General features: G+C 40.4%; 2 protein-coding genes across 13 annotated transcripts in view; one reads left to right on the forward strand and one right to left on the reverse strand.

The window, feature by feature from the left end:
• Positions 1–14,548, reverse strand: part of LOC135075464 (valine--tRNA ligase) — a 39,646-nt gene extending 25,098 nt beyond the window's left edge. Inside the window, exons 1-9 of the mRNA XM_063969904.1 lie at positions 14,293–14,548; positions 13,730–13,897; positions 12,805–12,938; positions 10,513–10,671; positions 9,581–9,733; positions 4,837–4,945; positions 4,172–4,302; positions 1,837–1,934; positions 1,240–1,364 (exon numbers count right to left, since the gene is read on the reverse strand). Of these exons, the coding sequence (XP_063825974.1) occupies positions 1,240–1,364; positions 1,837–1,934; positions 4,172–4,302; positions 4,837–4,945; positions 9,581–9,733; positions 10,513–10,671; positions 12,805–12,938; positions 13,730–13,897; positions 14,293–14,457 (1,242 nt within the window). The 5' untranslated portion in view covers positions 14,458–14,548. The remainder of the gene's footprint in view (positions 1–1,239; positions 1,365–1,836; positions 1,935–4,171; positions 4,303–4,836; positions 4,946–9,580; positions 9,734–10,512; positions 10,672–12,804; positions 12,939–13,729; positions 13,898–14,292) is intronic.
• Positions 14,549–14,691: 143 nt separating this feature from the next.
• On the forward strand, positions 14,692–25,899 carry LOC135075337 (transformer-2 protein homolog beta). 12 transcript variants are annotated; one of them, XM_063969760.1, is made up of 8 exons: positions 14,692–14,878; positions 14,991–15,124; positions 18,907–19,090; positions 19,518–19,646; positions 20,035–20,210; positions 21,793–21,840; positions 22,514–22,653; positions 25,162–25,899. In XM_063969760.1, exons 1-8 carry the CDS (start codon positions 14,864–14,866, stop codon positions 25,170–25,172), a joined length of 837 nt encoding a protein of 278 aa, XP_063825830.1. In that variant the 5' UTR covers positions 14,692–14,863; the 3' UTR covers positions 25,173–25,899. The 12 variants fall into 12 exon arrangements, with proteins under 12 accessions (XP_063825830.1, XP_063825826.1, XP_063825829.1 ...); XM_063969756.1 differs by having other exon boundaries at positions 25,483–25,899; XM_063969759.1 differs by having other exon boundaries at positions 22,526–22,653; positions 25,483–25,899.
• The last annotated feature ends 460 nt before the right edge of the window (positions 25,900–26,359 follow it).

The raw sequence follows: 26,359 nt of genomic DNA on the forward strand, positions 1-26,359 counted from the left end.
TATTTTAGGAGAGAGTGGACATACGGTATTACGGCTTCCACCCTATCACCCAGACTTGAATCCTATAGAAATGGCATGGGCAGCTGTGAAGGGTTATGTAGCGAAGAAAAATATAAGCTGGAATATTAATCAAGTCATGGAACTTGTCCGAGAAAAATGTAATATTATGGGTGAATCAGAGTGGACGGCATTGTGCAACAAAGTTCGAAACAATGAAGAAGAGTATAGAAAGAGTGATCACGTAATAGATACATTAACCGATGAAATTATAATAAAAGTGACCGATAGCGAATCGGAATCGGAGAGCGATGATGAGAGTGAAAATACAGACTCTAACGAATCAGATAGTGGCGACGATGACAGTGCTGTTCAAGCAAGTTGTTCAAGCAACTCAACAATATCACTATCAAACTATGTTGAAGGTGTTAAACAATTATAAACTTTTAAATAAAACTATTTTGGAATAAAACCTGTGTTTTGCCTATTCCTAGATATATTAAATAATGTGAGAATAACAATGTAATAATAACATTTAACTAATATTATTATAATATTCTATTGCAAAATTAGTTCCTCAGTGTATAGTTATGGTGGAGGTTTTGTGTTGCAAATCAACTTAATTTGGTGCGTGACTGTACCCCTGCGCGAAGCAACTTCAGAGCGGACTAGAAGTTTGGCGCGATCTGTACTTCGGAGTAAAAATTAAATTCATAGGTAGGTAGGTACTATCTATGCCTATGGCCAGTCATGTCGTCTCGTTCTATCGCAAAGAATCACCATTTGATAAGAGCGAGAGCAAAAACGGAAATGGATAGTTAACACTGGCCGTGTGTACTTATTTCACTTACTTATTTTTTACTTGTTTAACATCTCTTTAAAAAATTACATAATTTTACCCCAAAAATGGGGGTGTCACACGGCGCTAGTAACACTAAAGGGGGTAGAGGGGCGCGGGAGGGGAAGTATTTTGGACACAAGTTGCCGCGTAGAAATGTTATCGAACACTCCTTCTGGTTTGTTCTGTATTCTGAGGATAAACATTACTCATAATATTCGACACACCCATTTGCGTGAAGCTTTTTATTGAGTTCTTGAATTCATACAATACAAAAGTGTATGCTCTTTTTGAATCCTAATTGATTTTGGGGTACAAGTTAACTACATAGCAGATTCTGCCCAAACTTGCTACTGGTTAAATGAGATTCTGTTCAAAAGTAACTCCATTTAAGATAAACTTACCTCAAACGGTCCGCAGTTGTCCAGCATTTTTCCTTCGTCGTCGAATATGGTGATGAAGGGCAGGTTGTGCCGCTTGCCTATCTCGTAGTCATTGGGATCGTGCGCCGGAGTTATTTTCACGGCACCTGAAATAAAACAATACATTTTATATTTTGACTTATTCAGCCATTTGCAGTTCACTGTTGGATTGTTGAAAGCTTTCTTCAAGGGGCGCCACTTGTCGCTTTTTACCCTACTGCGAAAAAAGAGGGTTATAGTTTTTACTCCTAGTGTCAGGTCTTCAGACGTATTGAGGACGTTGTAGATTTAACGAATCCAACTTGTCCGATAAGTTGGTTGTCAAGTTTGTATTAAAAAAAAAATTAATTAAAAATGTTTATTTTTAAATTCCCAGTGGAAGCGGGCAGTGCGCAGGACGGGTCGTTGTAAAAATCATTGCCCAGCAGTGGACGTCATTTGGCTAAAACGTATACACTGAACAAAGAAAACTTCAACATCCAAAAGTCCAAAGGCGTACGAGAAATGTCTCATTATATGGAAGAGAAAACAGTTTATTTTATTTTAAAGTTTAAATTGTTTTTTCGATTCCATTCTTACCAGTTCCAAAGTTCATGTCCACATACTCGTCGGCAATTACGGGCAGTTTCCTGTCCACGATCGGATGAATAAGATTCTGGCCGATGAGGTGTCTGTACCTGAGACAATAACGTTTCATTTATTAGTGAGTTCTTGATGAAGAAATAAATAAATACCCTTGCGGACAATTTTACACTGCACCATCATCTAGGCCAGGCATATTGATTCGCGTTGCGGCCGACTATAGGGGCATTTCACGCGAAGCGGACAGCGAAAATCAAGTCAGGTTTTGGATTTTGTTCATATTTGGATTAAATGTACTGCTATATGACCTGAATGGATGTGCATCATTATAATTTTTTTATGAAGCTTAGTTTATTTTTTATGAGCGTTCAAAAAATTGGTAAAATTTTAGGAATAGATTTTTCAGAAGCTATTACTGCTATTATTACATTTGATTAAAAATAAACTAACCATTGGACTTTTGAGAATAAATAACTGTGTTTCTTACTATTTACCACAAATTTGAAATTTCTTTTTTGTTGACATAGAAAACCGGAAGTAAAGTTTTAAAATCGAATTTTACAAAACTTCGGTATTTTTTAAATTTTTAATTTTTATTTTAAAATATACCTAGTAGTCTATAAATAACGTGTGTAAAGTTGTAGAATGGAGTCTGTATTGGTTTTTGATTTAGACGCTGTACAGTGCGAGAGCGCCGCAGTGAGCGTCATACTGGCTATCGACATTTGGCTACTGTATAAAAATTATTTGCTCGAAAATAACTGAAACGTTAATATTGTTGCATGCATACTCTTATACAATTATAATTTTGACTCGGCGAACTTCGTACCGTCTAACAGACAATGATTGTTAGCATTGAGATGGTGCGTATTACGTCGCGGACTATCCACATCTTATTGAATAATACACTAAAAACATTATTCTTCTTTTTTAGGTAGTTGGCTAGCTACCTCCATATCAAATTTCATCAAAATCTGCCCAGCCGTTCTTGACTTATAAATCGTGTAACTAACACGACTTTGTTTTATGTATAAAACAAAGAACGGCTGAACAGATTTTAATGAAATTTGGCATGGAGATAGCTGGCACCCTGGACTAACATATCCCGACTACCCAAAAAGAAGGGTAATGTTTTAAGAGTATTATCCAATAAGTTGTGGGAGGTCTGCGACGTAATACCATCTCAATGCCAATAATCATTGTTTTTAGGCGGTACAAAGTTCGCCGATTCAAAATTATAATTGTGTAAGAGTATGCATGCAACAATATTAACGTTTCAGTTATTTTCGAACAAATAATTTTTATACAGTAGCCAAATGTCGATAGCCAGTATGACGCTCATTGCGGCGCGCTCGCACTGTACAGCGTCTAAATCAAAAACCAATACAGACTCCATTCCACAACTTTACACACGTTATTTATAGACTACTAGGTATATTTCAAAATAAAAAATTAAAATTTAAAAAATACCGAAGTTTTGTAAAATTCGATTTTAAAACTTTACTTCCGGTTTTCTATGTCAACAAAAAAGAAATTTCAAATTTGTGGTAAATAGTAAGAAACACAGTTATTTATTCTCAAAAGTCCAATGGTTAGTTTATTTTTAATCAAATGTAATAATAGCAGTAACAGCTTCTGAAAAATCTCTTCCTAAAATTTTGCCAATTTTTTGAACGCTCATAAAAAATAAACCAAGCTTCGTAAAAAAATTATAATGATGCACATCCATTCAGGTCATATAGCAGTACATTTAATCCAAATATGAACAAAATCCAAAACCTGACTTGATATTCGCTGTCCGCTTCGCGTGAAATGCCCCTATAGCTACAGCGTTCATTACTGGTGCTCGATATCTTATTGTTAAAGATTTATCAGAACGATTACAGTTACTTTAACGATTTTTTTTAGTCTGTGGTCACCTCCAGTGCGGTGTTTTTAGTTATGTACAATTAATTACAGAACTGACAACCGATGGGGCAGCAAGGATCTGTAATCTGTAGTGGAGGAAAGCGTAGCGGGAACGTCCGGCCACAAGGTGGACCGACGACCGCATTAAGGTACCAAGAAAGTACGGATGCAGGACGCTGCCAACCGGTCAATATGGAAATCATTGGAGTAAGAAGATAAGTAAAACTTTATTTACACAAAGAAAAAATAAAAAACAGAACAAAGGGACTTAAAACTAAACACGCATAATTGTGCCAAAAAGGCGCTCAGCATTAATCTAGCCACGCGTACCCCGACGCTGGTTTTCAGCGTAGTAGGCCTATGTCCAGCAGTGGACGTCCTGTGGCTGAAATGATGATGAATAAAAAATGCTTGTCTATGGTACCTGACGTCATTGGGGTGCACGGCCACCGCTACGTCTCCGAGCATGGTCTCAGGACGGGTGGTGGCCACCACGATCTCGTCATCAGTACCTTCTGCTTTGTACGCGAACAACACTAGTACTCCGAATTCCACCTGTTCAAATACAAGAAAATATACATTATTTTCATCTTAGAGCTGGTCCAGAAACGCATTTTTTCAATCACGTGATCGTAAGGTAGACAGTAGGCACAGTCAAAGTCAAATACTCAAGTTCGTGACTTATAAAGTAGCCAAAAAGTTCGCAACACGTCTTTGTTACAATGAGGGCTATCGTTTTAGCGCTCACCAGTTAGCGCCACTGTAGAGTAAGGTCCTGTCACTTGCTAGTAGCGAAGACAGTGGCGCCAACTGGTGAGCGCTAAAGTGGTAGGAGGACTATCGCATTTGCACTCATCAAGATGGCGCCACTGTAGAGTAAGGTCCTGTCAATCGCCAGGGGTGCCAACTGTTAAGTATAAAAACGATAGCCCTCATTGGAATAAGGTTGTGTTGTCAACTTTTTGCCAGTTTGGGTGTCGCGAATTATTTGACGCTGACTGTACTAAAGATCCTTTCTAAAAGCAGTTGCGCGTTTTGAAAACTAAACATAGGCATTTGATTACACATTTGAGTCGCGTTAATGCATACCTTAGAATCGTATCCAGGGATGGAGAGGAATGTCCTGCCAGTGAGTTCCATTTTGTCCACCTCGATGTCAGATATCGCACTCTTGAGTGTGCAGGACCAGTTGACAAGCCTGTAAACAAAAAAGTGATTTGTTAGTCGCAATAATAGTGACGATTTACGAATGGACAAGTTTTAAGTTAGAAGAAAAATTGTTGATAATAAAAGTAAATCTTTCTTTTTTTCATCGTGAACCATACGGTCCAGTCTAACGAACCTAGAGAATAGAGCTGCAAGGCTACTCCAAAACGCTGTTTAAGTACATAGTTTTGGGTCTAACTGTCACCGTCGCTTACACTGGCAACTCACTTTGCGTGAGAGGGATGGCAACATTTGAAACTCCGGATAAAGTTTTTCGGCGTCACCCCGCTGTTCGTAGATACGCCCACCTTTTTAAAGCTTCAACCACACCAACGCATATGCCAATGACAGGTCGCGCGACCAATGACAGGTAACGCGACCTGTCATTGGCCTATGACAACTCTAGTGTCGCCTACCTGTTGGCCCGGTAGATGTCGCCGTCGTCGTGCAGGCGGATGAAGGCCTCGTTGACGGCGCGACACATGCTGGGATCCATCGTAAACCGCGCGCGCGTCCAGTCGCACGACGAGCCTAGAGAATGAAGCTGCAGGGCTTTGGGTCTATCTGTCACCGTCACTCATACCGGCAACTTACTTGGAGTGAGAGGGATGGCAACATTTGGAACTTTGGATAAGGTTTTTCGAACCCTGCTGTTCGTTACACCCGCCTTAGATACGTCGAACGACGAGCCTAGAGAACGGAGCTGCAGGGCTTTGGGTCTATCTGTCACTGTCGCTCTTACCGGCAACTCACTTGGAGTGAGAGGGATGGCTACATTTGGAACTTTGGATAAGGTTTTTTGAACCCTGCTGTTCGTAGATACACCCGCCTTAGATACGTCAAACGACGAGCCTAGGGAACGGAGCTACATGGCTAAACCAAAACGCTGTTTACATAGTCTCCGGTCTATCTGTCACTGTCGCTCATACTGTTAACACACTTTGCGTGAGAGGGATGGCAACATTTGGAGTTTTGGATAAGGTTTTTCGGAGTAACCCCACTGTTCGTAGACACACCGCCTTTTTAAAGCTTCAACCACACCAACGCATATGCCAATGACAGGTCGCGCGACCAATGACAGGTAACGCGACCTGTCATTGGCCTATGACAACTCCAGCGCCGCCTACCTGTTAGCCCGGTAGATGTCGCCGTCGTCGTGCAGCCGGATGAAGGCCTCGTTGACGGCGCGACACATGCTGGGATCCATCGTGAACCGCGCGCGCGTCCAGTCGCACGACGAGCCTAGAGAACAGAGCTGCAGGACTTTGGGTCTATCCGTCACCGTCGCTCATACCGGCAACTCACTTCGAGTGAGAGGGATGGCAACATTTGGAACTCCGGATAAGGTTTTTCGGAGTCACCCCGCTGTTCGTAGATACACCCGCCTTAGATACGTCGAACGACGAGCCTAGAGAACGGAGCTGCAGGGCTTTGGGTCTATCTGTCACCGTCGCTCGTACCGGCAACTCACTTTGAGTGAGAGGGATGGCTACATTTGGAACTTTGTATAAGGTTTTTTTAACCCTGCTGTTCGTAGATACACCCGCCTTTTAGAAAACTAAGAATATCTCCAGCATTGCCACTGACCTCTATACAGACTGGACTGGCTGCTATCATAATACATATTTTTGTGCCTATTTGATTTTCGCTATTTTGGCGCTGTATGCCATACTGTAGGCAGGCGTCTATGGAACTAAAATTAGTGATTTTCTTTCTCGCTTACTCCTATGGTTACTCCATATAATGTACGTCAAAATTAGTTCTCGGGACACTCGTAGTAAGTAGCGCTTCAAATTGGCACACAAAATTAGCTGTCATTTGTATGAGACAGCCTGTCCAGTGTGTATAGAGGTCAGTGCCGCCTACCTGTTGGCCCGGTAGATGTCGCCGTCGTCGTGCAGGCGGATGAAGGCCTCGTTGACGGCGCGGCACATGCTGGGGTCCATCGTAAACCGCGCGCGGGTCCAGTCGCACGACGAGCCGAGAGAACGGAACTGCAGGGCTTTGGGTCTATCTGTCACTGTCGCTCTTACTGGCAACTCACTTGGAGTGAGAGGGATGGCTACATTTGGAACTTTTGATAACGTTTTTCGGAGTAACCCCGCTGTTCGTAGATACGTTCGTAGATACGTCGAACGACGAGCCTAGAGAACGGAGCTACAAGGCTAAACCAAAACGCTGTTTACATTGTTTCGAGTCTATCTGTCACCGTCATTCATACCGGCATCTCACTTTGCGTGAGAGGGATGACAATATTTGACTCACTTTGTGTGAGAGGGATGGCAAGGGAGCGGAAGAATGATGGGGCCATTCTTCTGCTAATGTTTGAGTGTTATCAGTACACGCTAAATATCTATGAATGCACACGCACACTATAATACTGACGCTCGGATTGCTCGGATCAAACTCCCCGCACCCCGCGCTTCCCTCGACCAAAAATTGGTGGGTGGTTGAAGCGATCTATAATAAAGAATGTCTCCAGTGCCGCCTACCTGTTGGCCCGGTAGATGTCGCCGTCGTCGTGCAGGCGGATGAAGGCCTCGTTGACGGCGCGGCACATGCTGGGGTCCATCGTGAACCGCGCGCGGGTCCAGTCGAACGACGAGCCTAGAGAGCGTAGCTGCAGGGCTTTGGGTCTATCTGTCACTGTCGCTCATACCGGCAACTCACTTGGAGTGAGAGGGATGGCAACATTTGGAACTTCGGATAAGGTTTTCGGAGTCACCCGCTGTTCGTAGATACACCCACCTTAGATACGTTCGTAGATACATCGAACGACGAGCCTAGTGAATGGAGCTGCAGGGCTACTCTAAAACGCTGTTAAGATAGTCTCGGGTCTATCTGTCACCGTCGCTCATACTGGCATCTCACTTTGTGTGAGAGGGATGGCAACATTAGGAACTTCGGATAAGGTTTTTCGAAGTCACTCCGATGTTCGTGGATACACCCGCCTTAGATACGTCAAACGACGAGCCTAGAGAACGGAGCTGCAGGGCTTTGGGTCTATCTGTCACCGTCACTCATACCGGCATCTCACTTTGCGTAAGAGGGATGGCAACATTTGAAACTGCGGATAAGGTTTTTTAGAGAAAGCCCGCTGTTGGTAGATACGCCTGGCTTTTTACAAAACAAAACAAATAATTATAGATCGTTTCATCCACGAAGACGCGCCGCACCAATTTTCGTCGAGGGAAGCGCGGGGTGCGGGGCGTTTGATCCGAGCAATCCAAGCGTCATTATTGTAGTGTGCGTGTGCACTCATGGATAACTTAGCGTGTACCAATAACACTCAAACATTAGCGGAAGAATGTTGGGGCGCGTCTTCGTGGATGAAACCATCTATATCTCTAGTGCCGCCTACCTGTTGGCCCGGTAGATGTCGCCGTCGTCGTGCAGCCGGATGAAGGCCTCGTTGACGGCGCGGCACATGCTGGGGTCCATCGTAAACCGCGCGCGCGTCCAGTCGAACGACGAGCCGAGAGAACGTAGCTGCAGGGCTTTGGGTCTATCTGTCACTGTCATTCATACTGGCAACTCACTTGGATTGAGAGGGATGGCAACATTTGGAACTTTGGATAAGGTTTTTCGAACCCTGCTGTTGGTAGATACACCACCTTAGATACGTCGAACGACGAGCCTAGAGAACGGAGCTGCAGGGCTTTGGGTCTATCTGTCACCGTCGCTCATACCGGCAACTCACTTGGAGTGAGAGGGATGGCTACATTTGGAACTTTGGATAACGTTTTTTGGAGTCACCCCGCTGGCTGTTCGTAGATACACCCGCCTTAGATACGTTCCTAGAGAACGGAGCTACATGGCTACTCCAAAACGCTGTTTACATTGTTTCGAGTCTATCTGTCACCGTCATTCATACCGGCATCTCACTTTGCGTGAGAGGGATGGCAACATTTGGAACTTTGGATAAGGTTTTTTGATCCCTACTGTTGGTAGATACACCCGCCTTAGATACGTTGGTAGATACGTCAAACGAAGAGCCTAGAGAACGGAGCTGCAGGGCTTTGGGTCTATCTGTCACCGTCGCTCATACTGGCATCTCACTTGGAGTGAGAGAGATGGCAACATTTGGAACTTTGGATAAGGTTTTTTGAACCCCGCTGTTGGTAGATACACCCGCCTTAGATACGTCGAACGACGAGCCTAGAGAACGGAGCTACATTGCTACTCCAAACGCTGTTTACATAGTCTCGGGTTTATCTGTCACCGTCGCTCATATCGGCAACTCACTTGGAGTGAGAGGGATGGCTATATTTGGAACTTTGGATAACGTTTTTTGGAGTCACCTCGCTGGCTGTTCGTAGATACACCCGCCTTAGATACGTCGAACGACGAGCTTGTGAATGGAGCTGCATGGCTACTCCAAAACGCTGTATAAATAGTTTCTTGTCTATCTGTCACCGTCGCTCATACTGGCATCTCACTTTGCGTGAGAGGGATGACAACATTTGGAACTTTGGATGACGTTTTTCGGAGTCACCTCACTGTTTGTAGATACGCCCACCTTTTTAAAGCTTCAACTACACCAACGCATATGCCAATGACAGGTCGCGCGACCAATGACAGGTAACGCGACCTGTCATTGGCCTATGACAACTCTAGTGCCGCCTACCTGTTGGCCCGGTAGATGTCGCCGTCGTCGTGCAGCCGGATGAAGGCCTCGTTGACGGCGCGGCACATGCTGGGGTCCATCGTAAACCGCGCGCGGGTCCAGTCGAACGACGAGCCGAGAGAACGGAGCTGCTCATAGATGCGCCCGCCTTTTCTGTTTGAGACAGTAAGAAGTTAATTCACACTAATCCAGCCCTCGGCTGGCATTCTGTATTTCGACGTGCCTAAATTATTATTGATTCTAAAGCCTGGTCCGTGAGCACGTAGAATCCCGTCCAATGACCCCAAGCTACCCATCCTTATCGCTCGCGCGTAATTATATTGCTGTCGCGACTGTGCGACGCGCGCCCGCAGTGAGTGTGCGAGCTTGGGGTCATTGGACGGGATTCTACGTGCTCACGGACCAGGCTTTACAGAATTTTCTTTTTTTTTTCTGTTAATTATAATTTATCAGAATTTCAGATTACTGAGGGACTTATAGGCAGTACTGTAAATTCGGTAAGGCGCTCTGCAAAATGTTTAGCGGATTACGAATATTTGTAATAATAAGTTAATAACATGAATCAAATGAAAATCAAAACATTTATTCAGTAGGTAGGTAGGCCCTTTCCAGGGTTTTTGTACACATCCCAAATATAGCATGCCCTTTGCGACAACATATGGGTTGGTTCTAATAAGAAACTCAATGTAAGCTTTACACACTTTAATGTAACTACAAATTACTAAAAATCCCATTGACCACTCGTTAAAATGCTTGTGTTACGAGTGGGTTCACCACAAATAGTCGATCGGCGCGAGGTTAGAACCCGTTTCTTGGATCACGATTCGGCAAGTCCGACCCCTTGACCCTTCGGCGATCGTGGTTATAATGAGAGGAGATCGAGAGTATCGAAAGGTTACAACAATTTACAATACAATATAAATTGTACTCACTCGTTCTTCCAGTCCCATACTCTCTTGATGAACTCCTCTCGGCCGAGGTCGTGGCGTGACTTCTTCTCTTCTCGCCATAACTTCTTCTCCACCACCACTTGAGTGGCGATACCGGCGTGGTCGCAGCCCGGGTTCCAGAGAGTCGTGCGGCCGTTCATTCTGTAGCAAAATGAGTCGCATGATTGAATTTGATCACCCACAGATTATTCTAGTCACATTATTTTAATTAAAATCATGTTTCAATTTTTCAACAAAGGACATTGGGAACTTTAATATGAGAAAATGCCCCACGGCGGACAAAGATGAAACGTATTTTATTTCAAAGCTTTATACTTGTAGGTATATTCACTTAAAGCGCTATGTTGTGAGATATGGGAATTCTGAGATATGACGAGTCTAAGTTGAAAATATATTTGTCTAAAATGATTTGATATTTTTACATGTTATGTTGTTTGGCATTGCAGAGTAACCAATAAAAGTAAATAAAATAATATCAATAAATAAAAAATATAAATCAAATAACATAACGAAATTAAAGTTTCGATTTGTACGAGGTTGAAAATGAAGAATAAAACAAAGCGTAGCGCTCGACGTCATTCGATAGACACGTAGACGTATTGCTTGACTGTGATTGGTCAGTCTCGCCGCGCGGGGCAGCGCCTTTGTTGCTAGGTCGCTCGCGCCTCGCGTTGCTCGGCGGCCGGCGCTCGCGCGGCCAGTTCGGTTTCTTCGGTCGTCGAATGCGCTTGCGACTTTTGATTGTTTTCTCGTGCGGATAGTTAGTGTGTGAACGTGTAATAGTGAGTGTGGTATTAGTGAATGAGTGTTAGAAAGATGCCTAACCATACGTACAGTGCTCGTGAGTACGTAAACATGGTTTACTGTTATGGGAGGGCACGTGGAAACGCATCTGAAGCCCTGCGGGCTGTAGGTATCGGGCTGAACATCCTACAGCGCACCACCGTACTGATGCACGTATTTTTGTTCTGGTTGTACAACGTCTGTTGGACAATCAGCCGATTGTGCCTCCGTCCGCCTCGTCTAGGCGTGTATTGTGTCGTATTTGAGGAACTTAAATACCGGACTGTACGTGAAGGAATACTGGAGCGCGTACATCAAAACACGCTTTACCGGGCACGCGTTTGCTTGCACGTGGAAGGCCGTTCAGTTCGAGCCACAACTTGTCCGGTTGGAGCGGCCGATTCCAGACGACGTCGAAGGGGATTAGTCGGTAAGTACTTAGTTCTAATCCTAAACAAATGCTAAAGGAATGTGTTTTTTAAATGTAGGAAGTGAATAATCTGGTAATTTTGTGTACAAAATACTTCTGCGGTCGCGGTAGGTAGTGGCGGGAAAGCGCGTACGCTCCAATACACTCACACACACATAGGCACGGTCATTGCGTTGCGTGGTGCGCTGTACATTGCGGGCTGCGGAATATTGTATTTTTTTTAATCATAAAAATAAAAAATATTTCCCACCAATAATATTTTGTAATATTACTTGGTTGGGTGTACAGAATGCGTAGTTTCAGTCTTCGTGATAGGTTTTTTTACACCCTGTATTACTCCAATCCAAAATAAGTAGCTAAGGCATTTGTGTTATGGAAATCGGGAACGACGAACCACGACACACCCAAACCAGAAACAATGTGAAAAGATCGTTTTCTATATTGTCCCGGCCGGGAATCGAACCCGGGACCTCAGGATTGGCCCGGCACACCTTGAAAACCGGTGTGTGCGCTTCTCCGCCACGGAGGTTGTCAAAAATGTTACCTAAATGTAAAATAAAATAAAATATTAAAACTTCATTTTCTCAATATTCCCATATAAGAGAAAAAAAAAATGCACAGAAATTCATTGGATATTAGTATGTATCATCTGTGATAGGTTTCGTTTGTGTCCGCTACTTTTCGAAAAGTGGGGCAAAAAGTTCCCAATGTCATTTTACACTGGTAAAACCTGTGTTAAACCACAGGTAAGACCTTATTATGTAATTAATGCTTTGTAGTTTTTTTGAGTTTCTTGGCTAATATTTTTCTATGTATAGCTTTTTAGCTAATAGAAATTATAGATGATGAGGTTATCTAGAAACATGATAACATGTAATAAATTACAAGTAAAGTTTATTGCTTCAGTGATAGCACTTTGTTATTTATAATATAATAGGATGATCTAGGGCAGTTATGTATCATTCTAGACTGCATCTCACTTAAAATCAGGTGCTATTGCGGTCAAATATCTGCCTTGTGGTGCTGCAAAAAATAAAAAATCTAAGAAACAAAATTATTACCTGTGCCATCTTGTTAGTGCATCTTGGACTGCATTAGTGAGGGCATGTCCCAAATGCAAGCTACCAGTGACATTTGGGGGCGGGATCACCATCATGAACTTGCCTTTCGGATTAGGATCCAGTATTGATTTTCGCTGTAACAAGATTTATTGTTATTTATTAGGCTTTATAACTCCCATTAAACTAATTTTTAGTTTTAATTTCTAACATTATTTATTATTATTATTATTATAGCTTTATATTCCACATTTTTACAGTTTGATTCAATTAATCTGTATCTCTTGTTTGTGGCCCCACTTGGGTAAAAGCCTCCTCCATCTTTTTCCACCTTTCCCTGTCGCTGGCTATGTGCATCCAATTTTTCCCTGCCTTGTTTGTTATGTCATCGGCCCATCTTTTCTTCGGCCGTCCTACTTGGCAAGATATAAAGATAAGAGGTGGACCTATCAAACAACAAAATGGCAAGGCCCAAAAGGCAAAAGAAACCTAGGACGGCCGAAGAAAAGATGGGCCGATGACATAACAATTTCTAACATACAATACAAATATTTGTAATATTCTAAATTATTTTCAACAGAAATCTGGCAATTTGGAAAAGTAGTCTTTCAAAACATTTTTAGTTTTTTTTACTTCTATGCAAAATTATTTTCTGGCTATATTTAAATCCACATTTTAGAGGGAAAATATTAGAACCATCTATAAATTTGCTGTAGGTACTGAGAAATGGAACAAATAACGTAAAACATTAAAATGTATGTAAAATGTGTCTGACTTCTACAACACAACATGTAAAAAAAATTCATTGGTTTTTGATCTTATGATAAGTGCATTTGATTCAATTTATAGTGGCAATATATTCCCCAGAGCCATAGAAAGGGTTAAATAGAATAGAGCATTGTATTTAGTTAATTTTGTTCCAGCTTACCCCATACTCTGGCTTGAAGAAGCCCTGCTTCTCCCACCAGGCGTACCAAGCAGCTTCAACATACTGAGGGCTGTAGGCATCGGGCATAGACCCAGCTATGTCTTTCTTGTCTCCTGGTGCTGTGTTGCCAGTGTACACTGCACTTTCTTTTGTTTCTTTAGCTTTTTTCTGGAATAAAATATTTTTTAGTCATTTCTAAGTGAATTAAAGTTAACATGAAAATATTAATTTATAATTAATTATGATAGTGATCACAATGATTTTAATAAAGAAAATAACCTTTAATTACAAAAAATATAGATTCCATTGTTTTGAAAGCTGTTCAATCTTCAACAAATTGCACAATAGATCACAGTATTACTCATTAGAGAGCAACCGCAATTACTGATGTAATAGCAGTAACAATTGCAGGTTTTACTTTCACTGGACCACCTAAGTAAACCTTAGAAGATACAGCACCTTCAAGGACATACATTGTATGACAGCTAAGTAAATATTCATAGACCGAGTGAATCACCTAGAAGATTCATAATTTAAGATAAAAGAGCTATAAAAATAATTACCTCTGGCTTATCTTTCTGCACAGCTGGCGCGGCATTTTTCTTATCCAATTTCGCTTTAAGTTTTTCCAACTTTGCCGCTTTTTCGGCTTCTTTCTTCAGTTGTTTCGCGGTCTTCTCTTGGGGCTGTTCCCCAGAGGGACCATTGGTGGTCTCGGTGTCAGTCATGATTTACAAAAAGAAAGAGGAATTAGATTTTAAAACAGTAAATAGCCACATTTGCAATCGTGCATGCAAAATGTGCTGCGAAGAGAATGACGACAATGACGTTAATGACATTCGATCGATTTGACAGTTGACAGCTACGCAAAATAAAGTAGAGAACACACAGTAGAATTATGAGCTACTAGGAAATACCGGTATCGATTCTCGATTAGCATGCCAATTGTCACATCACTCAAACGCGCGCCAGGCAGCCGAGCGAGCGCTTTCGCCATCTTGTTTTTTCAATTTGCCGAACGCGTTGGTTCTCTTGTGAATTTTATTTTATCTGATTGGATTGCGGAGTCCCTGATAATAATAGACTGTAAAAGTGTTTTGTTTTATTTTTGTGCTTTAAATTGGCGTACACATCATGTCTGATCGAGAGGTACTATATTTATCTAGTTCGTCGACGAAGTCGTTGGCCGCGTGCGTTTTATTTTGTTGTGTGCTAGTTATTTGCTATATTTAATCTCGATGGACGTGCTTGGGCATTTCAGAGGAGTCGTTCGAGGACCCGCAACGGTTCCCGGGAGCCTGCTCCGAAGCCCGCAGCCATGTCTCGAGGACACAGCAGAAGCCGGTCGCGAACGCCGCCCCCGCCAAAAGCATCAAGCCGGAAATATAGAAGCCCGTAAGTAAATAACCGACCTTCGACTTGTATTTATCGTTCTTTGGTGTCTAAACATTTGTGTGGTATTTTTGTGGGGCTCAAGGATAGTCGTTGTTTGCAAAATCATAACCTTGTCGTCAATGCCGAGTATGTATGATTGCGCAATTTTTAGGTAGGCATCCGCGTAGCGTAAATAAATGCGTGTGATGTCAACAATCAAGGTTAAATATCTAGTCTGGTTACACGGAAAATAGCTCGGCTTTTTAACATTGTTAGATCAATATAAAACTAAAATTCTGTTTTATCATTAAACAACATGTTTCTATGGAATTGGATTATGTATCAAATTGCTATGGTAACCCTTATGGAAGCTATGGAACTAAAGTAATTGGTTAGATACTTTTTAAACCTAAGCATTGACCAATGAGTATCATACAGGCGAAACATTAAATTTTCCTAGAGCCTCACACGTTGAGCAAGTTTTAAAGAGTTTTGAAGGCACCCTGGTTGGCATGTTATTGATAAAGAATAACATCCACAGTTATATCCAACTATTATAAAATGCATCTTTTCCTGGCCTTTTTGTGAAATAGCTCAGGCGAATAAATGTCTTAGTAGCATTTTGAGGGCTGTAAGAAACAGAAATCTGCTCAGTTTTTATTTGCAAAGTTTTTACTCATACTGTTTGTTACAGCAGTCAATTGATTTTTTGTTACTTTTTTTTATTTGTGTGGTACTTTTTACCTTTCAAGCTTGTATTGTGTAAATTGAGATAATTAAATGTAGGTAAGCTAGTATGCTTTGAGTCACAAGATATCAATCAAATACCTAATTAAATTTTTGATAAATTCTGATTTCATGGGACAAAGAATTCTATAAACTTATGTGGTAATTAGGACAAATTGTGCCACAAAAATAATACCATTTGTGTAATTTTTGCTGGTTTTGTTGTATGTACGTAAGTTTATCAAAGTATACCGATTATAGTGATTGATTGATATTTTGTAAGTACAACAGCAAAACAAAGATATTAGTTAATATCTGCAAATAGTTAAGTATTTATAAAACTCGTTTTTTAATTACTTAAAAATTATTAATAAATTACTCAAAGTAGGTATTTTGATACCTAATGAGTTGTAGATTATCTAAAGACCTTGTAAACTGGCAAGATTTTGATGGTATTTTTCTCATTCTGACATACTAAAAATATTATAAATGTATTATTAGGGATGAAGACGTAAAAGTTTTACTAATAAAACAATCAATTGTGACTGAATTGAAGTGCTGCTAGTTTGTGGTTTATTCCATATTTCTGCTATAAGGACAATTTATTTGCTTAACTAAATAGCTTCAAAATAATAGGAAAATTCCTCAAAAATATCTGACTAAACAGTAGTAAAGTAACACACTGCGTTGCGACCAGAGATGTGTGAGGAATTATAATAGAATCGCTTCTGAAGCGCTTCTATTGGTTCTTTACAAACACATTTCTTGCTATGCATCCTCGAACATCTCTGGTGGAAACGCAGCCTTATTAAACTTTCATACTCCAATTGCATGCCTTATAACAGGGGTCTCCAAACTTTGAAGCCTTAGGGCCATCATATTTTTTTTGGTATGTTGCAAGGGCATAACAATTTTAATTTTTCTGCCCACCTATGTAAACATAGGCTTAGTCTTAAGCTGTCACGGGCCGGATTGATGGCAGTGGCGTCGCGGGCCGTAGTTTGGAGATCCCTGCCTTATAATGAGGGTTTTCGCGTATGAAAGATCCGCTAGATGGCGGGACGTGGTTGTGGGGGCTGCGTGATTGGTGGATTTTGACATATCTGTCAATGTCATGTCAAAAATAACCAATCATGCAGCATTTGGACCTCGCGTCTACGTATTGCCATCTGGCGGATTTTTCATACGCGAAAACTAGTGACCGACCGAAACATGTTATTTTGCCGAAACCGAAACCGAAACCGAAGGTTCGGTTTCATTGTATTTTCGGCCGAAACCGAAACCGAAACCGAACCTTTTATAGAATAAAAAAAAGTCCTTAAAAAGTCGAAAAAATGTTATAGGTGTACCAGAATCTCATGGCAAATAGGGAAAATAAACTTTGTTGAGAGCAATACTGGGGAAATTGGAATAAACGATCTTGATATTGTTTAATTTTTTACTTTTATGACTTTAATATTAATGAACATGAAGTACGAGTATACATTTTAGGTAGGAATGTGTATGAAGAATGTTGTTATACATAGGGTTTTTAACATAGGAAAATGTCTTGAAAAATAAATAAATCGTATATTACTTTAAGTAACTAATTTTATTATGAATCATACTTTTAACTTATTACTTCATTCAAAACTAGAAAACGATTCTAAGAACTCCAATTGCATTTCTTGTTCTTCAATAGATGATCAAGATAAAGAGGTATTGTAAATAAATTGCTCTTCCAGCATTTCAATGGAGAAGTTTCCTGATGTTAAAAACACTATATTTCTCTGAATGGGATTAAAATATATACTAAAACTAAAAAGACGGTGAATTTTTTTTTAAATCGATCAAGAAATGTCTGGGAAATTAATTATTTAAATTACCTACATATTTTCGCGTGGAACTGAAACAGGCGGTGCCGTTCTTTTTGTATATGGCCAAGTCTGGGATATTTAAAAAGGTTACAAAATTTTACTAAGAAAGAATCTTGAGTGACCCTAGCTGAAAAATTAAAAACTGCTAGATTTAAAAAAAATGGATCTGTCAACAGCACCGGATTAGGGGTGATTCACTGTTTGTACTCCGAATGACTGTCGTGAATACACCGATCAAAATGGCGTGAATAGTTATGCGCAACTTTAGGGCCCTGTAACTTATTCATTTGTAGAGATATTTTCATGATTCTTTCACAATTATTATTAGTTTTACTTATATTTATTTCAAGTTTATTTAAAGAAAAAAATTGGAAACATCTCCATTATTCAATCTTGCTTGATGAAATCTTTTTCATTTTTCTTTACATGGTCATAACATTTTCCTCTGCACCAATTTGTGAGATATACCTGAAAACCCCGATAAAGCAGCTATTAAGTAAGAATAATATAATAAAAAAGTAAAAACATAATCCTCCTTCTGACGCAGTTGGGTAATAAACTAAATGTATCAAAACATTTCAGTCCAACTTACTGTCAACTCGACGACGCGCTTTTGAATCAAAGATTGACTTTGAATTATGCCTTATTTTACAATTCACATTGAAAACAATATGACCTGCTTGAGCTTTTTCGACTTTTTCACAAAAATAAGAAATAGTCAAGAAGAGATTACAAATTTTTTGCAGCGGCTGACAGATTTCATAATTTTCATTGACAGGTGACAATTAAACCATAGACAATTATTATTGCCATATGAAAAACACACTTTTCCAATATTTTTGTTTGCCATGAGATTCTGGTAGACTTATAGTAAGCCCATTTTTTTCTAAAATTAATATCTCGCCGACCTATAATTACAGGTTTCTACTTTCAAAGATTTATCACAATGAAATTTCAGCACAGTTACAGAGGTTCTGTTTGAAAATTTAACTACCCTAAGGTACGATGTTGTAAGTTTCGGCGCGGCCGAAAGGTTCGGCCGTTTTTGGCCGAAACCGAAACTCGGACCGAAACTTGATTTTTTGGCCGAAACTGGCCGAAACCGAAACCGAAACCGAAATTTCGGTCGGACACTAGCGAAAACCCTTAATATGATGAATTCATGGTCAGTGTTGTAAATACCCCTAATGGTTTATTAAAGCGCATTATGACGTAACCCAGGGTCGTGGCTTGTTCCAGGACTCGCTCGCGCTCGGGCTCGCCCCGGCGCGGGTACCGTGGCTCGCGCTACTCGCGGTCTCGCTCGCGCTCGTACTCGCCGCGCGGCTCGTATCGCCGCTCTCACTCGCACAGCCCTATGTCCTCCCGCCGTCGGCACCTAGGAGACAGGGTGAGACAAATTCCTGTATGTGCACTATGTTTTACATTTTTTATTACCGTTTGCATTGACGTCATAGTGTGTTGATGTATAAAAGCAAGCTTATGACTGGTTTTTGTTCACAAATCTTAAGAGATTTTTAACCTAGTTTCTAATTATGTAAAAATACATTACACACTATTATCTCAACGCAAACAAGAGGCTTAACCTCACCAAGAATCAGTATTTATTTAGTTGACTGCTGGCTTTTAATAAAATGTCCATAGAATTAAAATTTTAGTTTTGACTAGAACTTTGAATCATATCAATCTCATCGTAGACTCATTTTTAAAGTAGCTCTTGTGAATTCATAGTAAATTAATTGAATTTCTCAATGTTAGTTGGACCAGCAGTCTATTAGAAGCGCGTAAATATTAAAAAAAGTGTATTCATGATGTTCCCTTCTTACTTACAGGAAAACCCGACACCCTCGAGGTGTTTGGGGGTGTTTGGACTCAGTTTGTACACGACAGAACAGCAGATTAACCACATATTCAGCAAGTACGGCCCCGTCGACAAAGTGCAAGTTGTTATTGATGCAAAGGTTTGTAATTTTCATAATAATAATTCATTTTATAATTTCTCTATTTCTTTTGAAAATCCTATTTTTAATCTAGCAACCTTCGTCTCATTAAAAAGACTGATAATTTTTTTTAACCTTCCGCGGAAAAAATCGAATGGGCGTGCGACGGTGAAAGACTTGAGAGCCAAAGCACACGATACGTTGCGACGCAAGACCACAAAGATTTCGCCGGATCGTGGGCCCACCACAGATATTTCTATGAGGACGACGCATCGACACCTCTCCAGCGTTGCACCGTTGCTCAACGCATCGTGTGTTTCGGCTCTAATACACGACTCAGCCATTATCTGCTTATGGTATTTCGCTCTTCTGCAGTGGATACTAAACGACCTAATCATTGCTTCCACAGACGGGCCGCTCCAGAGGCTTCTGCTTCGTGTATTTCGAGAACCAAGAGGACGCTAAAATAGCTAAGAACGAGTGCACCGGAATGGAGATCGACGGCCGCCGTATTAGGGTTGACTTCTCCATCACGCAGCGAGCGCACACGCCTACACCCGGCATCTATATGGGCAAGCCTACGTAGTGAGTCCTTCCATTATTGTTACACCCCTACTGATATTATGATAGTGATATCGCAAGCAAACGAAAGAAGGAATGAAAGTCCAGCGTAGCTATAAGCTAGCACGAAAAACTTACGTAGTCGTTTACGTATTCGACAAAATTCGATACCCAGCCTTCGAATTCATCGATAACGTGACGATCTCGACTGTCAAAATTAGGTACTTTCGTTCTACCGTTTCTTATACTGTTCTTCTCTGAAGTTCTCTGAAGGTCACGTTCACAGGGGCGCTGTTTAAGTTTTCATAATACATAAAACTTTTGATGGCGATTCGAATACGCAAACGAGTCGGAAGTCGAAAGATTTTCGTGCTAGAGGTACGGCCTCTTCAAGGCGAGGGTGAATAGCCACAGGATCGGTATGCCTGCTGCCAAGGGTAGTCAGTGGACACCCACCTGTGGTCTGATAACAGAAGGGTAGGAAATTGAAAGTATTGGCATTATTGGCTAGTGTCTGCCACCGGTGGCGTGTCGCGGACATTAAATCGCGAGCCGACGCCACTCGCTACTAATGCAGCTAAAGCCCGGTCCGTGAGCACGTAGAATTTTGTCCAATGACCCCAAGCTAGTGAAAAGGATGGGTAGCTTGGGGTCATTGGACAAAATTCTACGTGCTCACGGACCAGGCTTTAGAAATATGCAAGCGATCAACCTTTTCTGAACTTAACGCTAAAGAAAAAGCTAAACAGTCAAGATGAAACTTCCAAATAGCGAAAATATTTTAAGGGTCATTTATTTACAATAATTGGGTTTTAAATAACAAGTGGCAGTAATATACCATTTAATCCTATTAAGTAGAATGACGAGAATGAAATATGCAATCCTTTTTTTTATTATTCAACTTCCCACTGTTCACGATTTGAAAATATTTGTTCAAGGCGAATGGCGATTCTTATCGCATGTAAGCAAGCATTCATTTCAAACCATATAATACAAACAAATATCGTAGATAAAGAATAGTATTTGAAATAAATCAATATGACTACAGTTCGTGTTTGAGAGAAATGTTGGGATTATGTACTTAATTTTAATTTTTTGGATTCTATTCCAAAAACTTAATCTTTATAAGATCATGTTTGTGTATTAGAATTTAGATGAGAAAAACAGGAAATTGAAACGTCCATTTTGTTGACAATGCTGGAGTCTGATTCTTACATAACCACAGGCTATTATCGCAATTTGACTCGGAACCCTAAGGTCCTAATTACAAAGCAATGGTAAAAACTCGTATTATGTTCTGTGATAGGTCTAAATATTGATTCAAGCAACCAGAAACCTCAATGCTTAAAATGAAATTGAGTTGCGTTCTGTAACACTCATCATACTTTGTAATTGTGTTGCTGTGTAGTTTCCAACAATCACTGCAATTGAGTCTGTATTTTCTGGTTCAAGCTGAAAGATGTTGGTATAGCAATGAGCAGATTTAGAGTGAGCCAGCTAGAAGTCAAGTTGGCCCACTAAAGGCCTGCTTGCACATTCCTTTTGTGAAGTAATTTTGTACAAACAATGTGTGTACATAAAGCTAAGATTACAATTTTTGTTACAGTGTAAGCAGCAGAGGTGACAATGGCTATGACAGACGCAGGGACCGAGAGTAAGTCCTTTTTCCATGGTTTAATTCTTCGCCATATTTAGATCTTTATTAATTGCCATTTTCGTAGAAGTTTATCAGCAGGTTCTTCTTTGCATAGTTGTTCTTTCCTTTTTCTCGAAGGATAAAATGGATTATAGTTAGTCTTTATTCATTACATATTATTGGTTGAATTTCTCTTCATTTTGAATTATCCAAACAATGGAAGCCATTCTTTAATACACTTGAAAGCTGACAATTTCGTCACTCTTTAGAATATATTGGAATCGTCAAGTCAGCAAACTTCACTTAACTAACTTTAAATAAACGTAAATGCAATTTTACACTTGCTTTTAAAATAATTGGCCAGACCGGATAGAAACCGGCTCGTCAACACCCGCCTTAAGGGCTGGAACCTTTGGTTAAGTTTTACCTTTCCATTATGGGCTATAGATCGTTTCATCCACGAAGACGCGCCCCACCATTCCGATAATGTTTGAGTGTTATCGGTACACGCTAAATCATCCATAAGTGCACACGCACACTACAAAAATGACGCTCGGATTGCTCGGATCAAACTCCCCTTCGCGCTTCTTTCGACCAAAAATTGGTGGGGCGCGTCTTCGTGGATGAAACGATCTATACAAAATCTGCCAAATTCGTTTAAAAAGCGGCAGTTAATCACACCTAACGACAGACCGTCTTCCAGCGATTATTACTACCGAGGCGGCGGCGGGTACCGCGAGCGCGAATACTACCGCTCGTACCGGCACCGCTCGCCGTCGCCGCACTACCGCCGCAGCCGCCGCTACGAGCGAGAGCGGTCCTACTCCCCCCGTAAGTCTACCTACTACCACCCGCAGCGGTAGTTCCCACGTCCGCTGGTCATGGACACGCGTTAGGTTGGTTTCCACTAACGGTTCGGCCAAACCAACGCGATCAGCCTGCGTGCGCGCCGACTGCACACGTGTTTGACCCGAGGCTGGTTTTAGAATCGCGCTGACCGCTCGCTGATCGTCGGCGCTGACAGATCAATATGTATGTAATTGAAGGGAACGTTCCTGAGTGACGCTGATCGCTCGGCGCCGACGCTTCATACATTTTGGCTGTCAGCGCTGATGGTCAGCGTGCGTCAGCGTGACTAAAACCAGCCTAAGGCTGAGCAGAGCGGAGATGTGTTTTGAATAACCAATCATATTTCATACTACTATAATTATTAAATCTGATTGGTTATTGAAAAATTTCTCCGCTACGCCGGAAACCGGGCCTTAGACTAGGCGCGCACGATGAGGTTATTATGAATCTTAACAACAAGTTGCTAATTGTATGGAAACTAGCGCCACCTACAATTAAACGCGACGCTTTCATTGGTCGGCGTACCTGACTGCAGTCGTGTTGCTATTGTTCAATCAGCAATCGGTTGCTTAGATTTCTAATAACCCCGCCGGTGACATTATCGCCGTGACAGTCTTCTGTCTCTTTTACACCTATGTAGAGAGAAAGAGAGATATTGTCACGGTGGCAAGTCACCTGTGCGCGCATAGGCTTAGGTTCAAAACGTAACGATCATTGCACTGGCAGAATAAGGATAGGCGCGAATAAAATGTATTTAAGAAAATTAAGTTCGTGCATTCACTAAAAGTGGCTGCGATGTCGATGCACCATTAGATTTTTTTCTTAGGTTATTGAATGAAGTTATAGTATACAATCCTTTGTTGTACGCGACCAATTTGACGAGCTAGAATAGCTGAATATGGGTTAAATCCATAATGAAGTAATTAGACTTAAATATTTAAGTCACTTAAAAGGATTATTTCTCGTCTTTACGTTTACGCTTAAAAATAATGCAGTAAAAATGTACGTAATGTAAAAAACTCATGGATTGGAATTATACACCATACGTGTTGGTAAGCAATAACGCATTTTGTGATGAAATTGGTCTTCAATATTATTACAGATAAACTTTCAGTATAAATAGTAAAGTTGATTATCAAATTGTGTGACAAATATTTACATAAGTTTACTCTGAAGTAGATAGTATTATTTTAAGCCTGTATTGAGGCTTTTTCCGTTCCTATCACGTTTTTTTAATTTTCCATTAATCAATTTCGTCAGTCAGTGTCTTGCGTTGTCCATGACCAGATTAACTTCTTATTCTAACACCGTAGTTTCGTATTTAATATAAAAATATATCAATTAAAATTAATAGTCGTGTGTATAAAACTACGCTGCTAGATTGAAGTGTTCCACATTGCGTGACGCTCACGCAAGCATTTTTGATTTAAATTCCCTCCAGGTACAGACGACGGCACACCAAACTGACAATACATCTTATGTAGATGCATATAGATGCTATTTTACAGCAAAATATTGTCTGATGTGCTCTTCACTGTACTAAAGTGCATCTAAATGCCAGTCACTATTTTTCTACACTAATTTTAATGCTTACGTGACCATCACTAGATTTAGATAATAAGATTCATAATTAAATGTAGGACCATTTTGGCTTAATTGTGTTAGGAATATATCTCATCATGTCACACTATCATTCATCGGTCACACTAGTGTAAACCTAGCCTAATATACTGACATGTATGACGGAATATTGTATTTTGATTTGCTATTTGTTTCTGTAACACACATTAGACCGCAATGTCTACATGCCAAAGACACCCAAAGATTGATCATTCTTCAAAATTTACTATAAATGTATTCCCAAAATTTTATTGCTCAATATCTTCAAAATTTGCCATGTCGAAATTCATTAGTTACCTTTTAGTTAAGATATTTTTTAGAATTTCTCTGACCATTTATTTTTGGAAATGTTAAGACCAAACGTGTGCATAGCTCGAACAAGTCAACAGTATGTTCAGTGTTACTTATCAATGAACACCATAATGTCAAAAATATGACTTACTGACCTACAATTTTATGTAAAAAATCTAACAACAGTTTTGAGCACTTTCAAACGCTTTACCCAAGTGATCGGCAGCGTTCACACAGAATAACAACACTACACACAGGCTAACATTTCTCAGTTAGGGAATCGGTATTGTGGCGTGACGTCATAGCGTCTAATTTCCATACAAAAACTTCTAAATGTCACGATTAGTCGGTATTCGGTGCCGGCATATTCTCCCATTACGCCAAACATTAGTTCCGATGATTTGGTATTGCTTGCATCAAGATATTTACAAAAGGTTTAGGCAGACAAGCATTCGCTCGTATGGTCTAAACAACAAACAATAAATAGTTGGAGAACGTTCAGTGTGTGCTATGACGCTGCTATGCTGTGCTTTCACTTTGCCCATAACACCATGGTTACTCCCCTGTTTGACTTTGCAGGTCGTTATTAGTAAGCGTGACGCTGACGTCATCTTCAGTTTAGTGTAGCTTTCGATACACCACACCTTCCCAAATGTCTCCACTGGCCTTTTGCATTTATACTGTACCGGGCAGGCCGTAGTTATGACGTTGTCGCGAGCCGCTCGCACCGGCCGACTTCCCCTGGCAGGCGACGCGATAGTTGCTATCCACGTGATACAAAGGGTTCTAGCTATAAGTTAGTCTGTAACGGCCTCCGGCCATAGATGCCTCTAGATTGTAATACTAGATCTAATAAAGATTCTACTTTAAGTCTAACATTGATTTTGTTTGTTTGAAAAGGTATTGAAACAAGAAGTAAAGGATGAAGTTCCTTGAAACTAACTGTGTTGAAGTTTTGAAAATGTTTGATTGAAAAGTCCTTTCGAATGGCGGTTGCCGAAAATCGAAAACGTCCGGGCGACTAGCGGGCGAGGCTTAAAGAATATGATCGGGTTCCGAGGCTGAAGCTGCCGACCGAAGCCGCCGCAAGAAAGAAGCGCGCACAGATCATATTCTTTATCTTCCGAAAACTAAACACTACAGTATTTAGTACTTCGTGATCCTTTGCATTTTTTCGAGTTCATAGTAATATGTACTATATTATTTTATGTATCAGCATCGATTCTGATGACACATTATTTCACATTCTTATTTTTATTAGTGTAGTATTGTGTTGTGAGCGACATTGTTATAATAAATAATAGTTTTGTAATACCATTATGGTTCTTCTTCATTCATCATCCCACCCGATCTTTTCCATTATCCTTTCTAACCCAAACCACGGGATTATGAACTTGAGTTTTCACTATGATAAAGCAAGTTTCGTTTTAACAACAGTAAAAAACATCTTTTTGACTCTTACCATAAACATAGTAAAAAACGCAGTATCACAGTGGAAACTCAAACTTGATAAAAGTATATTATATTTAAGTAGTAATGGGGTTTACTTATGTATTTATTGCAGTAATAAATAACACTTGCACTAGTTACTTTGGGTGATTATCTAATTTTATCATGTAGATAATTAAAAATTAGATTGGTTGAGATTATTATTATATTTACTAACTAGGTAGAAAATTGGATTATTTATGTAGAGTATTGTAGTTGGGATACATGTAAATAAAATGCAGGAAATCTGAATTGTCAGGTTTTATTAAAATTCTTAACAATGCCTATG

This window comes from Ostrinia nubilalis, chromosome 10, assembly GCF_963855985.1.
Source record: "Ostrinia nubilalis chromosome 10, ilOstNubi1.1, whole genome shotgun sequence".
NCBI lineage: Eukaryota > Metazoa > Arthropoda > Insecta > Lepidoptera > Crambidae > Ostrinia > Ostrinia nubilalis.

Coding starts and splice junctions, on each gene's coding strand:
- LOC135075337 (XM_063969756.1), top strand. Junction 19,091..19,517: donor ACAGGGTGAGACAAATTCCT/GTATGTGCACTA, acceptor TCTTACTTACAG/GAAAACCCGACACCCTCGAG. Junction 22,654..25,482: donor AGAGCGGTCCTACTCCCCCC/GTAAGTCTACCT, acceptor TTGTTTGAAAAG/GTATTGAAACAAGAAGTAAA.